This window comes from Necator americanus, chromosome II (assembly GCF_031761385.1).
Source record: "Necator americanus strain Aroian chromosome II, whole genome shotgun sequence".
In the NCBI taxonomy this organism is placed as follows: Eukaryota; Metazoa; Nematoda; class Chromadorea; order Rhabditida; family Ancylostomatidae; genus Necator; species Necator americanus.
In genome coordinates this window covers 9,298,100-9,313,864 of record NC_087372.1, presented here as the reverse complement: position 1 = coordinate 9,313,864, position 15,765 = coordinate 9,298,100, and the positions used below count along the sequence as shown (strand labels likewise).

The 15,765-nt window shown below is 38.0% G+C and overlaps 1 protein-coding gene across 4 annotated transcripts; it reads right to left on the bottom strand.

The window, feature by feature from the left end:
• RB195_017257 (uncharacterized protein) lies at positions 1–13,713 on the bottom strand (the record flags this gene model as incomplete). 4 transcript variants are annotated; one of them, XM_064184176.1, is made up of 23 exons in its annotated part: positions 1–81; positions 243–323; positions 1,432–1,616; positions 1,671–1,753; positions 1,833–2,020; positions 2,101–2,223; positions 2,367–2,462; positions 3,036–3,084; positions 3,502–3,650; positions 3,718–3,887; positions 4,886–4,944; positions 5,747–5,859; positions 5,980–6,058; positions 6,195–6,266; positions 6,431–6,552; positions 6,639–6,788; positions 6,850–7,019; positions 7,090–7,201; positions 7,255–7,341; positions 7,632–7,733; positions 7,841–7,903; positions 7,967–8,111; positions 11,440–11,501. In XM_064184176.1, 23 exons carry the CDS (start codon positions 11,499–11,501, stop codon positions 1–3), a joined length of 2,541 nt encoding a protein of 846 aa, XP_064040057.1. The 4 variants fall into 4 exon arrangements, with proteins under 4 accessions (XP_064040057.1, XP_064040058.1, XP_013293517.2 ...); XM_013438063.2 differs by lacking the exons at positions 1–81; positions 243–323; positions 1,432–1,616; ... (7 more) ...; positions 4,886–4,944; positions 11,440–11,501 and adding exons at positions 11,620–11,700; positions 11,798–11,913; positions 11,977–12,108; positions 13,633–13,680 and having other exon boundaries at positions 5,710–5,859; XM_064184177.1 differs by lacking the exons at positions 4,886–4,944; positions 5,747–5,859; positions 5,980–6,058; ... (8 more) ...; positions 7,967–8,111; positions 11,440–11,501 and adding an exon at positions 4,547–4,556.
• Positions 13,714–15,765: the final 2,052 nt, after the last annotated feature.

Sequence of the window (15,765 nt, the reverse complement as noted above, 5' to 3'; positions counted from 1 at the left end):
TCAGTTCGTATTGCTAAGCGGCAGCTCTTTTTGTTCGCTAAGTGCTCGAGATTCATGCAGTATCACGTCGAAAGACACGCCCTAAATTATTCCACTTAAGAAATAGGAAAGATCACCATATACAACATATATATATATATATATATATATATATATATATATATATATATATATATATATATATATATATATATATATATATATATATATATATATATATACGGAGTTTCCGATAGATTTACCTGGTGATACGCTGATGACACGAAATGTTTGTTAGCTGTTGCTGTCACTGCTCGATAGTAGTCACCAGACCCGAAGATGATCTGGAAAATCAATAAATTTCACCAAGTGATGAAAAAAACATGCACCATCACAGGACGGTGGCAGGGAATCGTCCTGTTGTTGCTATAGATCTGCTCGAAGCCCAACACCGTGCTTCCGTGGCGCAATAGGCAGCGCGTTCGGCTGTTAACCGAAAGGTTGGTGGTTCGAGCCCACCCGGGAGCGAAATGTTTTGCACTGTTCCACTTGTTCACCACAACTCCAGTCCCGCTCCATATATATTAACTGGGCCTTTGCCAATAAGTTTTCATAAAATTGATTGAGTTGTTCAGGAAAATAATGTTTGAAATGTTACATCTGACAAGAAAAAGACGCTGAAGCACTAGACACTCTTCGTATGAAATAATTGAAAATTAAAAATTTGCGATCTAGACATCCAGACAATTTTCCTATTCTAAAATTAAAGATGTATCCTAAAAGACCATTATATACATATCACCAACAAAAGATGATTCCTGATCGTTTCCAGAACAATCTGAGAAATAAGAACATCTAGTTTCCAAGAAAGTTGTTCAAGAAAAGTCCAAGAAAGAGTTGAAGATGTTTTAGCCACCTTGTTTAGAAGTTAAATGGAACTCTTAAAATGATTTTTATACAACGATCTCATCGCACCTCGTTTTCTCCCTTTCAACAACAGTCCAGTAGAAAATTGCGATCTTCCCATCAAAACTACACGTTATAATTACCTTCCACTACCGATTAAAGATAATTCTTTAAAGAGTCTCCCGTTACGACGCAAACGCATTTGACTGTAATTCGGGATGGTTCAGATTTCATGATTTCATGTGTTTTAGCCTTTAGCTAGCCGATGTGTCAAGTCAGTGTTTTATCCTCCAAGACAAGTCTGGTAGATTGAGAAGAATAGAATATTACGGTACATATTGGACACACTTTTTTCATTGAGATTTCAACGATAAGGATAGCCACCAGGGGAAAAGCCGCTAATATAAGCCCACACAAAAAATAAAATCCAAAAACTGAAAAGGAAACCAAAGTTAATCTCGATGGAATTGTTGTTAACAGCCATCTTACGTTCTCTTGTTGATGGAGAAAAAGAAATTGCGAACTGATCTTAGATGGAATACTCACAATGCTCCTCTGGTTGATCCTGTCTGAATGCTTTAACGTTGCTGTTTTCTCTGGCACTGCGTCTTCAACTAGTCGCACTTTCTTAAACAGTTCTTCCATGCGTTTCTTTTCAGATTCTCCTCCTACTGTGCTTAAAATATCCCGCACGGAATCGTGAGCAGTCCGACAAATAATCCATTCCCTACCTGAAACTTTCATTCATAGTTTTCACTGCAGCCCTTATTATCTGAAAAGCAAACCTTCTATTTGACTCAGTAATTGTTTCCTAGCTGGATTCTTCCTTTCCATTTCGGCTTGTTGGGTGAGAAGAACGCTGTCGAACCTATGCGATACAATTTTTAGAATCACACCACATTTTTCCACTTAAGTATGAAAGAAATGTCCGCGAACTCGATTCGTACAAGTGATTAGTGCCGTTCTCATGCGTAAGATTTGAGATCAAGACGAAAACAGCTGAAACATCAAGATTGATGGGCGGAGCACTTTGTTGTTCGATGCTGTTGGTTTCCGTTTTGACGTTCTCATCCACATCTTCCATGAGCATCTCCATAAAATCTTCAGGAACTTTAGTTATAGATTCGATTGGAATCTTAACATACAACATACATTTTAAAAACATCTAAAAATACAACACTAATCGGTATGAAAATAAAGAATTTCAGAGAACACCTCTTCTCCCAGAACCGTAACGCCGAGCGATCGTAGTTTCATAGCCATCGCATCTGGAACTCCAGCTATAAACTCAAACACTACCTCCGGAGGTGAGAAATTTCGTTGAAAAAGACTAGCCATCTGAAAGAAAAACCACTTACTAAAGAAAGCAGTTTATGTGGAGAGAAAAATAAGAAGAAACAAATAATAAATAAGTGGAACTACAAAGAAGCGGTTTCGTATATCAAGAGAAGTTCCCAAGTCTCCGAAACCATTAGACTTACACTTAGATACGTTTCAGCTTGCTCGAATATATTCCTAGAGCTACCTGTGAGCCAATCCATACAAATTCCTTTTGCTGATCGAGAAATCACTTTGATCTGAATGAAAAAGGAAACTATTGTAAACTAGGGATAAAGAGTAACCTTTTCAAAATTAACAACATAGGTAAATGAATATAATGCATCATATAATTTGTGGTAGCGTTATTCGAACGCAGCACGATCACTGAAGTCGATGGTTTGGTCGAACATAATAAAAGCATGGAATTAAGCACCGATATTCGTATTGGTCCGGACGAGTGCGTCTAGTCTCCTGCCTCATTTCTTTTTGGCAATACTTATTAACCTCAAAGACCTTCAACAAAACGAGTGGGTCTTTCCACCTCCAGAACCACCACAAATACACCGAAACAACACAGTCAGATCATTGCGACGACCAAAAGGACATGTGAAATATAGTCGAGTCAGAACGATATGAAGCAGAGTGGAGTTGTGTGCGGCCTCCCTTTGATCTGAACTGCTATGCTCCACCGCGCCGCTTCGAGCGCAGCTAACTACACAACGACACTGTGATCCATGTTGTTTTGACTCTGTTGTATTAAATTTTAATAAATGAATTAAAAGGTTAAAAAGACTAACAGCAAAAAATACAAGTTGTTCTACAAAACCCACCCACTGTTCACCTTTCTTCGCAACAATGTCTACAGCGTGTTTGAGGACACTGAAACAGATACATTCCTAACGTCAATGGAACAATATGCAAACGAAAAAATAAGCGCACAAATGACGATAATGTCTGTTAAGACTGTCTCCGGAAATCAGTTTCAGCAGTGCTACTACCTGGATCCAGAAAAAAAAACAGGCAACAAATGTCAATAGGATAACGAGTGATACGTTTCACGTTACTTCGAAGTTCCCTCCTTGCAAAAGAAAACTGCGAGCAAAACAAGAGGCACACGATTTCAACAAAAGCAGCGTAAAGCGTGTTTGAATGTCGTGTCTGCGTTTTAGAGCAGGAAGGAACAGTCGAGTTGTAGAGACAAGGAAAGGAAGGTTTCCACTTCATGCAGAAAAAGTATCAGAAAATAAAATGTAGAAATCCAAGAGTGAAAACGGCACCACAAAGAGCGTAACTCACGAATCCGTATCCGGGTCAAGAATAGAAAATGTGTGGAACACGGCCTGAATCTCTCGAAATCGACTCAAACCGGACACGATGTTCTCAAAATGTGTCACATTACTGGTTTCAATGTACTTCTTTTCCAAAGGAGTTCTTCCTCTGGCAATCTGAAGCAACAAGAGATTCATATAAAGCCATTGATGATACAAGTACCAAGGATAGAAAAGCACGTACACCCTCGAGAAATTTCAACTCGCTGGCTAGGCGATTTCGAAGTTTACTGACACCTTGTATCGACGAGTAGCAGGGGTCACGAAGTTGTAGTTCCAAGGACTTAGCCGCTTCCAGTCGCCCAGTAAGCAACGATGACAGATCTTCCTCAGGATTCATCTCCTGAGGAGTCACTACAAGAAGACAGAGTTGTTAAGGAAAAAAAAGACCGGTTGAAATTCTGAACATAACACAACTTCGCAACCACTACAAATAATGGAGAACTCAGAAGCAAAAAAAGGAAAGGAAAAACAAAGATTTACTCCACAGATATAAATTTAAGGGATTTGTTAAGAGCTAGAGGATACTAAGATCGCCAATTTATAGATAAGGTTAAGTTCAACAATTAAACAAGAATACACAGAAACAAACAACAAATGTTCAGAACAATTGACGATAAATTATAAAGTAGAAGTTCGAGCTTGAGTAACAAGCATCGAATATATGAAGGATGTGAGGTGCACTCGTTACATACTACGTGCCGCTTTAAACACTGCCATCCAGCAAAACTTGCAAGCAGAAAAAAAAGAGAGAAAGTGAACCACTTTTAAAAACAAATCAGCCTTTCCTTGCAGTGGTTGATTTAGTAAAGATGCTCACGGTTTTTAATTGATTTTCTTGAGCTGTAGACAAGATTGGTATTGATCTTTTTTATTAAACAACAGCTAACTTTTCGTCGTTATCGTTATCAAAACTACGTTTCAACATGCCGAGATTTAAAGACAGCCGAACATGGGTGATGCTCACAGAATTTGACTTAGAAAAGAGCAAACATTTAGATAAAGGAACTTACCGGTGTGCATTAATGTAGCTTATTACGCTAGGCTATTGATTATATTTTATCTGAACACAGAAAAAATGAACTTTCTTGCTCGAAAAGGCAATGTTCAAATTCAAAAACAAGAAACAGAGAAACTAACAGAAACGAACCGCAGTAAACACATGAGCCCACACAACAAGAAAGGAAAAAAAAACACTACTAACCACTTGTCCCCCACCCCCTCAAAAAAAAAAATAGAAAAAACTATGCATTAGCGAGAACATCAATGTAATGTTTAAATTTTGGGAGATTCTGTTGCTGAGCGAATCCCTCTGAATTAATATAAAATTCGCTGGAATTAGCTGGAGATACCTCCAAACGCTTCCCGCTTATTATGAATCTCTTTCTGTTCATCCTCAGTCTGACATAAACTGAAATAGATATGCTTATGACTCTTTGAAGGATTCTCTGGAAAAACTGACATTTCAAGTTTTGCGAACTAACTAATAGGTTAGTTTAAAAGTGTTTGCTCTCCTCATCTTTTCGTACAATGGAAACACGTCTCAGTCTGATAAGTTCCCGACAAATGCATGCTTTAATCGAGGTGGGGTACGTTCTCTCGAGAAGAAAGTTTCTCACGTCAGTAGCAAGCGATAAAATGTAAGAACGACAAAATTGAATACCATGAATCATTTCTCACAAACGCTTAGCCGCTAATTAACAAAAAGTGTATTGTAGCAATCATTAATCATTCTGATCACTGCATAACTTTGAAGTTTCTACATTTGAAGAATGGTTCACCACAGTAGTTTCCAATTCTAGTACAGGTAGCAATATTCGGAAACAACACTTCTTCATAAAACAATACTTCGCAACACATTTTTATTTCGCACAATATTTACAACATAACATATACAAATCACGAAAAGAAGTAGCAAGTGATTCTGAAAACATAATAAAGCACATCTATACCAGTACTGTCTGAAAGGGAACCTGCTATTGGCAAATATGTAATACGAGGTAAGGGAAATTTTGTGACAAATACCACATTCACTTCAAAAAAAAGTGATTTGAAACGCCATGATGGTCCAGCAACAACAAATACATTTCGTAGCTAGCAAATATGGTCCCATGAATGTATTTACAAATACAGTCCTGCATTTTCAGCACTTCTAAAGACGAAATCCATTTAGGAGCTATCGTCGAGGTCTTCCATTGACTAGATATACACACTTTTGACATGTGAACGCCCGCATAGTAATTGACTGCATCATATCAGTTTCCATAGCGAAATCGGTGGCCATTACGCGGATGAACGACAATGCTAGTTGCGATGATGATGTCCACTATAACAAAGAGAACTGCGGAGTAAGAAAGTAAAGAATAGCAAAAAAAAAGAGAATCTGCAAAATGTCCTTCTTTAAAATACCCATAACTTTGTTATATAATTCTGGTCGATGACTTACTTTACGACAACAAGAGCATTTCATGCAGAGCATATTCCCCACCATCTTTAGATCCCATGGAAGAATGTTCTCAGGCAGTCTAAAATGATCGGAAGAAAGAAATGATAGGAAGAACTTCGTTCATCTTTTAGAGGGTGGATGGAAAAAAAGAAAGGTGATAGTGGAGAATGAAAAAAGGTACAAATCTAGATCACTAGAAACAATTATATACTCACGAGTGGCTGCGAACCATCGCCAGCGCTATTGAACATAAAGATGGAAAGCTAGTACATCTTATGCCTGGTAAGCTGAAAAATGTGACCATTTCACAATGTGAATTATTAATTTAAATTAACGGTTATGTAATCGAAGCATGGAACGTTAAGACAATCTACAATGAAACTTCCAGTTAGCAAAAATTAAAAGCAGAAGCAGTCAAGCTACTAAGAAACATAATATATGCATAACGTACGCTGCAATCATGGGATTATAGTCGAAGTAGAGCTTCTCAAATCTTCTTGTTTTCAAATCATACGGTAGACACGGCAATCGGTTATGGTCAAGAAATAGGCATCGCAGGGGCATATCAGAGATCTAGGATAATATTATGGTCCTCATGTATCCACAGCATTTAAATTCAAATGCAAATACGAAACAACACAACACGGGTTAACTCTCACATCTCTGGGTAGACTAGTGAGCAAATTGTGGCTTAGGTTCAAATTCTGCAAACTTTTGGCCTTTACGATTGAGTCGGGTAGGGACACGAGCAGATTCTGTGAGAGGTTCAAGGCCAACAGCGACGGAGGCAATAAGTCAAAAAAGAACTGCTGAAACATATGTATATTGAAGGTTCCGACTAATAATTCAAATAACGATTTAAAAACTCACCGGAAGAGCATTAATCTCATTTCTTTCTAATGATAACATCCGCAAGTTATGCAGCTTCGACACTAACTTGATCTTCGCAAAATCACTCGCCTGACCAAGACGATTGCAGGACAAATCCAAGCTGGTTAGTAGTGGAAGCGAGAACCATCGGCTATCAACAGAGTGTAAGTCTAGAACAAAGTTTTTTCAATATCCACGATGTAAAAATTTACTGTTCTGGAAAAGGAGACTAGAATTTACCTAAAGCCGTGACTTCAAGGGTTTGTAGTGATGACGGATATGTAATACCTCGAAGATTTTCAGCCGTTACTTTAAGAGATTTTACTGCTGCTTTGAAATCCGACTGCTTCACCTGCAAAATCTCATTATGTGTGTGCCATAACAATACATTTGCAGAAGAAATACCTTGTCTACGGCCTTTAAAGAGATGTCGTTTCCTTTCAAGATTGCTGAAAATTTCTCCAGAAACCGCTGCAAATGGGCTGGATTGCACTGAAAATGAGAATGTTTGGATTTCCGAAGACAAGATCTGAGAAGTCTTAAAGCGACTAAAAGCGACTAAATAGACTAGAGAATGAGTTTTTGCGTGTCTCTCACCAACCACTCACGGTCACGACTACAAAGTATGTGTCCCTACCAAGTTAAGAATCTACTATTTCTCTAACTACTCATAAATTCCGGATCTGCATAAGTGAGAATGGCTCAACTATGTCAACCCTTTCTTTTCGTCTTTCCAAAACTTGATAAGAATAGTGAAAAAAGAAAATCTATCAATGACGTACCTTCATTATTATCACAGTAAGTGGAGGGTTAACGAAAACCAGCGACATGCTTCCAGCAGGGACACGTTCCTTATGAATGTTTCTGACGTTCTCAGCAGTTATCTGAGGGATTCTATTATGTAGGATCACGCATGTCAGAATCATGCGCCATGAGTACTTTCAAGTCTCTTTTGTGGTTAATCTTAATCCGAAAAAAAAAACAGAAGTACCTCAATTTGAGGTCCTTTCGGTGCAGTTCTTGTTGCTATATGTAAAAGGTAACGAAATCCACCCTAAAATACACAGAACACTACCTTAAGAAGAACTTTTAGAACATTTGTAAAGTATGAACGAACTTTCATGTGATTTTTCCCCAACGTCACAATTGCTTTACTGCTCCTTGTTGGGCGCTTTGAAATAGAAATACCTGGGTTTTGAGCATTCTCTTTGAGCATAACTACTTCACATTCAAGCCGCATCTTCTGATGCTTAGCGGTTCTTCTAAACAACAAGAAATGATCAGAAAAGTCATTAATGAACTATGTCCCGTCGAGAATACGATGTAGTGATATCAAGTGTAGTGAATTCTGCACTGAGCCAATAGTTCATACCGACACTGGGATAGTACATCTCTATAATTTCTTTTAAAAAATGGAAAATCAGTAGACAGGAATCTGCTGCTGAAAGTGGTCTGCGCCAAGTAAGCAGTAAGTTGGGTCGGATAAAGTGTCGTTGAGGGGGGAGGGGCACTCAGGGGCGCCCCTATTTCCTGAAACTCTAACTTACTTTTTTCCCCAGTAACTTAAGTTTACATGTCATAGATCCTCCAAGACTAACGCTTAGGCCTTAGGGCCCCAATTGATTTGATTATTTACTTCCAGAAATAAGGGCGCCACTCTCACAGTAAAAGACTTCAACCCGATTCGGAAGCACCTTGTGTTTCCCAGTAAAGTTGGTCACCCATATTTCTATGTATTGGCAATGGTGGTTGAAGTTGAAAGTTTCAAAGAAAAAAAAAAGAAATTACTAAATGTGTAGTTTGCAACGGTGTTACCATACAAAATGCGCGCACATCTACTCTTTCAAAATCTACTCTCTCGCTCCATGTTCCTATTCCTATTTAATCACTGCTGACCCGGTTTACGTCTGAATCTAGAGACGGGTCACAACGATATGAAGCACGGTGCAACTGAATAAGCGGTTGCGCTCGAAATGGCGCAGTGAAGCAGCTGTTGGTATCCGGATGGGACCATCGCGAACTGCAGCAATGGACGGTAGTAAGAGGGATCCTCTCTCGATCCTAACTGCTACGCTCCACCGCACCGCTTTGAGCGCAATCGCTTACACAGCTGCACCGTTTTGACTCCACTATACACGAGGATAAAACATGCACACAAGATTTGAAAACAATAAGTGGTTATCTGAGCCTAATAGCTACTAGGACGCCGAAACATTAGCCATAATAAAACACATTAACAATCTTAGTCGTTCTTTCACTTACATTATCGACAAATTACTAAGATTTTTCTAGATCCTGGGATAATCTATCCACAAAGTTGCACCATCGCCGCACAGATCGCCGGAGATGGACCAATTTTGCACCAGTTTTATCTCAGTTTTATCTCTCTTCTAAACTACGAATAATCTAGATTGGTGATGTTGTCCAGTTTACGAAGCGAGTTTTCTCTTCATAAAAAAAAAACTTTTCAAGTGGGAACGTAGTGTAAAGGCATTTGCATCGGTGCAACGTCACCCTCCAAGAAAAGGAAAAACAAAAAGAAATAATGGATAACCTCCCACTCATTTACTTGGTTTAAAGTGTGTATAGAAAAACTCTAACGTCGCTCGTAAATATCCAGAAAGAAGCTTTTTATTATCAGTAGAGCGCGTCAGTTAGCGGAACGAGGTTACTCTGGCAGGCTCTGGGAATCGTCGTTGAATCGAATGGCAGTTACATGATGATTTTATGCGGCTCGTTTTGTATCCACAAATAAAAGTTTCAAATGAGCGCATGAGTTCCTCCCATATGTTACCTTGTTGTTTCCTCATGCATGAGTTCACTTCCTGAAGCTGTAATTGCGACTAATATTTCACATTTAAAAAGTGGACACAAAAGGATAAGAAGGAAATGTTTTTGGTCTGACTTCTTCCCTCTAAGTACATGTGATCAATGGCAAATTTACTATTAACAAGAAGCTAATATTTATTTATCTATTTCTTCATGTTTTCTGATGTGATAAGCAAATTTCTACGTAAACATTCTTGATTTCTTACTTCATCACTTTTTGTGAAGGGAAAACTGAAGTGATGATCCGAAAACTGCTACAATCCCTCTGAAATACGGTTTGCTACTATTGAACCTTGCTTACTTTAGATAACAAGGTAGCCCGCTTTGCATATAAAGGACTGCTACAGTGTCGACAGCTAAATGAGCTGACCCATCTAAGAAAATTTTCAACGGAAAACGGTAGAAAGTATGTGGTCACAATAGAAAGGTGGGCAAATGCTATTTGCGGAAATCCGGTCGCTAGAGGTGAGTATAAAGAGGTTTGAACCTTCTTACATCTGTACGAATGAAACATTTACATTTATTCATCACATTTTAAATGACTAGGGTAACAGAATTCGACTAGACAATTCAAACATATGAATTACAGCAACATCTCGCAACCTAATAAAATTAGATACCATAAAGCTCGTGTGAAGAGTTTAAAACTTATAAAACGAACAAAAATGTGATCAGAACAAACTAGCAGGAAGTGAATAGTGTATTCTAAAGGATACCTTAACAGGGGAGGTGATCACACTTATGACAGCAAGTAGAGGTGTTTATAGTGCTAGATCAGAGGGAAACAAAGAGAACTAGTGCTACAGAGTATCCTACGCGGAAAGAAAACGATGCATATATTTACATGCCATGAACCGGACTATTTTCAATTGCAACGGCGATTTGCAGTCTAAGGTGACATTTTGCAAACAGCGGGATGGTTTTGGCCTTAAGGTTTCGAAAAGGTTCGAAAAGGAATCTACGTTATCGAGAAGTACATGGCGCTACAGCCACTTCAACTAAGAATCGAGTTTGAGATAAAAGCCACATGATCCCTGTGCTTCTCAAGTTTTACCGCCTTGTTACGTTTCATACAAATACCAACTTTTTCCCTCAAATTAAGTATTACATATATTTCGTTTCAACTAACATTACAAGGCGGTCACAGCAGCAAAACGCTTACCTTCGTGTTAAATTCAGTGTGAAGAAAAAATAATTTCGCTTGCAAATAGAAAAATAAAGTAGATTGAGTTAAAAGTGTAGTTATAAGCAAAAGATACAGCATTGACTCCGCTAGTTTTCTGCTGTTAAAGCTGCCATCACGAACAAAGTAGAAAAGATATTAGCATTTTCAGGATACCTAGAAGATGATATTTGAAGTAGTTATAAAACCGAGAACAAAGAAGTGGATTACGTCCCGGAATTGATTTTTTTTTAGGAATCCTCAACAAAAACTAAGTGACGCACATCTCCCACTATCTCTCCTTTCTGTCAATTGTCTCATACATGCCTCGCGCCATCAGTCCTCTGTCAATGTACTTCAATTTACTTTTCGTCAAAGCTATTGGCGATACTCGCGTCATAACTCCTAGCCAGGACGGATAAATGAATCTCATTCACTTTCGCTTCTTTACCCTCGATTAGACAACTACAAGGTTAGAATTGTGGATAAAATCGTGATCGACACAATGAGAGAACAAAAGATTTTTCTGGGATGCAAATAAAGCAAAGTGTGATTGGTCTTATGAAATGTTATTGCAGGGGAATCTAAATCAAACAAACCTATAAAACCCGAAAAACTCACGAACAACGTATGCAACGCTGAAGCTTAGCAATAAAAACATTCAAGAATAACCTGCATATTGATATTTACAAATTAAAATTCTCTCGTTGAGTCGTTATGCTTGTCGTTTTTCTTCCGTAGCCAACCACGCCGATTGTAGTGCGTAACGAATTAGAAACCTCTCACAAACCAGTGATGAGAGGTACCATACAGGAATGTACTCGAACGTTATGAGACCCATGAAATGATAGTGAAAATAGCTGAAACCACAGGTAATTAGAAAAATACTCAAAAATTACAAAATTAGAAGAATTAGAAAAAGAAGCATATGGTTGCTCTGGTTTGATTTAAAACGACCTTTCATAGTCCCAAGGGCATGCATCCCACCGCTTTAGAAAAAGACCAGTGCTGAATTCCCAGCAGTAGCAAACGAACACGTATATTGCTGCACGTAAGGGAAGAGGAATAATATCCTTAAAAACTCCACTTAACACAACAGCATAAAAAAACAAAACAAGAAATAGTATAGATCTCACTTTAAGATTCAAGTAAAGCTTCTCCATCAAGAGAATCGACAATCCGTATACGAAAAAAATATACATTGATGTTACTCCAATCAATTTACGATTCCCATGCTCCACTGCTTCCCATGTAGCTGTGAAACAGACCTATAATCCAAAATAATTTATAGCCTGAAAAATGTTCTTGTCTGCTCTTTAACGACAGCCAGTAAAGACTAGGTTGAGCAACGCGTGTTCATTCAAGAAAATTCTATAGCAGGTATAATTTGTAAAAAAAAATTGTGTCTCTCGTAGACCAGAAAACTTTGATTTAAAGGCAGAGTATTAAGAAATTGATGATGTCAGGACCTCTGCACGAAATGGAAGCGCAGTTTATGAGTATAAGCAAGATCACGCTTAATTCTCCTCAACTAATCCAAAAAAAGGATGTGAAACGGCATTCCTATCTGATGACTCTATCTCATCAACGATGCAACTTGTTACGCGATTGAAAGAGAGGAATCACTTCGTCGACTAATGTCAGCAATGCAACTAATGTAGCTCGAAAAAATAACAGAAGTACTCCCACAAGCATAATCGTATCGACTTTGAGCCTTGCGAATTATCATGGTTTTAAATACCCATGAAAACTTGCATCGCTGGGAAGAAGTATCACAAAACCCTGTTTTACAAGCCTTTTTCTAGATCAGTAAGCGGAATTGAGAGCGATCACGCTTATAATTGTGAACAACACCTTCAGCTCTATGTATACGTGGAGAGATCCCAACAACATGTCAATTTCGTAATACATTGTGTTTAAAGAAAGCAATCAAAATTTAAAAAAAAACACGTTTAAATGAAATCTGCCGATTTCACTTCCACTATTGCATGAAAGTAAACTGAATCAGGCCAGAACTTGCTTCTACTCGAGTAATTTCCCTTCAAAAAATTACACGTTCTCGTCTATCGTTTTAATTTCCTTGGAAAATAAGTCATATTTGATCTAAAAACTTGTGTCACAGGCACAGCTTCTTTCTTCGGCTTGTTTCCTCTGAAAGAATTAAATCTGCGCAATCTATTCTGTCGCGAAATGCGTAGGTGTTAAAGAGAATCAAGAATAAACGGGCAATCTAACTGAGATATTTGCTATTGTTTCCACGTAGTTAATCAACTCAATGAAGCGTCTGAAAAATCCCCAAGATATCGAACTATTGGAGAGCTAAAAGTCAATAGAGAAAGGAGCCGCTAGTTTACTAACATCAGTGACTATTTCTACTGCTGACTGTTGGTACCCTTCAACTAACTTCGACATGTTATTTTGATTTTGTCGGATTTTGACGGACTCAACCTTACTACGGACAAAGAGCTCCCCTCTTCTTATCCCTCAAACAACAGAAAGAGGAGGGAACCGCGTAAATAGAAGCATACTGAAAAAAAAATCAAAAATTTCAGCGGAAAAAATATAGGAGTTAGATCAAGGCGCAGCAAAAAAAAAATCCCGAAAATACACTGGTTTCGTCAGCTGGTGGACTAACTACCTTCCAGTTCTGCTTCCCGAGTTTCTTTCTTCACATCCTTACACCCTTGCATACTTTATTATTTATAAAGCCGTTAAAGTACTTTTATAGAAAATAATTGTTGTTGGCATACTTTCTAGAATAAAATTTGTTATCTGAATATAATGCCACATACCTCTGCTGCAAATCCAACTAAACCATATAGAAACAGGCGTTCGTACATGTTCCATGGTCGATACAATGCCGCTACGCTCATCTCCAATAAATTGACTAAAGTAAACAAACTATAACGCAAAACTTGTACTAAAATCTACACTTCGCTTTAATCCAAAGCAGCCAGTCAAACGTGCAGCAACATCAAGAAATACAGCAAAGATGCGTAGAACTGACAAAAGAAGTATCTGTGCGGAGTTCTCGAGTTTTTGGAGGAATGAAGAGACGTGGACAAGGAGGGGCGTGTTCTAATTACCACGCGATTCAAGTATGTATCTTCGGCGGAACTTGAAACAAAAAAAAAAACCACAATATCCTTGCTCAGCTGTAATAGATTCCCTGCGGAGATTTTCCTTTTGCTGCTATCTTCAAGAAACATCCTTGGAAAAGTTCACAGGTCTTCAAAGCAAAATTTGCTCCAATTCAAGATTTTTTGAACTCGATTAAACCGTTTGTTATTTCGTAAAATATGTCGTAGACGATGTTGCACGAAGAGAACCACTAATCATAATTTTGCTTGATTTTTTTTTGGAACTAAAGCAGGATTAGAACGGCCAGAAACTGCTCTGTTATAAATTTCAAAGTTTTTGTTTGTGAAATGTGAGAGCCCGCCGTGCTAATACTGGAATATTTGCAAACTACTATAGTAAATTTGCGGGTTTTTGCAAGCATGCAATTGAAAAAAAATTCCAATAATATTACTTATTGCAAAGAGTAACATTTGAGCAGTGAGTATCTGGTAATTAAAACTCCAAACTAGCACTTTTCCAACTGCACATGGATGAATACGGACTGACCATCTGAAGCTAAACTCTCTCTTTATGGATAAAAAGGTAGATATGGTGATTTCTTCAAGATCCTCTTACAACATCACATGGAAGGACAAAGAAATCACTCACACCACTCAAGAAGTCTGCTACGTGCAAAAAATCTTGGTGTATTTCTCCAACGATTCTTACTAGATAAGGAAGAATAGTCTACTCTTTAATATTGGATTTGTAGTCAGAGTAAGATGAAATTATTGTGAAGGAACTACAATCAAGCAGCAAATAAATCAATGTCGTAATAAATAAAACCCTTCACAAACTCCAACTATACGTCCACTTTTTCCATTTTTCGATAAGCATATTTAAATTGGTTCGTATAGTCTGGTAAATATTCAGCTTAAAATTCAATTTTCAATAGCTGAATGGCCCTGAATTTTTTGGGGACATGCCAGTCTGCAGACATTTATCTTGGAATTGCACAGTACCTTCGCAGAAACCCGCTGAAGGGGATGTGCAGTTAAGTTACCCGTGAGAATGAGAATGTAGCAATTCCAAAAGGGGCCATGCTTTACTGCTTCAAGCTTCGACAGTTAAAGATGACACTTTGTTGAATAAGATGAGAAAGGACGAGCTCAATTTCGAAGAGGTTAAGACTCATTTAAATGAAAAATAATATGCGGAACAGAAAGAGATGCGAATACCAACACCATGATTTCGTAATACTCACTCTAAATGCCGCCGAATGTGCACACAAAACAGAACGATTTAGAGAGCGTGTCGAATCGCCATGGCACTCGGCGGTTTCTCGCTTCTTGGTGGTTGGTCAATGCCCTTGAGAGAGATAGGAGCGGGCGTGGAGCACTTACGAAGAAAAACGACAGGCAATAGACTAAAATCTCATGGAATTATTCCAAACGAAAACTGAAGTGTGAAACAATCTTATATCACAATTATGTGATGAAAAAATACTGCAGCAATGAACTTAATTAGTTGAGAAACCAGATATAGAATTATCATATTTATTTTAAATACTAAGAGGAGCAGAATTTAACAATTAGTGATTGTTAACTCTTAGTTTTGGTATTCTTTACCACCATCGTATTACAGTGACTATAGCCCATCTACTCGTTCCCCAACAAACGAATAACACAAAACTAGGAACAGATATCCATAAATTTCTCAGCTCAGACAAGGCAGCGTGAAATTACAAGCGATAGGATTGAACTGGAGGATGGGTACTGAACCAAGAACACACCTACAATCAGTGTTTAGTATTAGAAACAAAAGCAGAAATATCTATGCTATTACGATAGTTCAAAAACAAATAA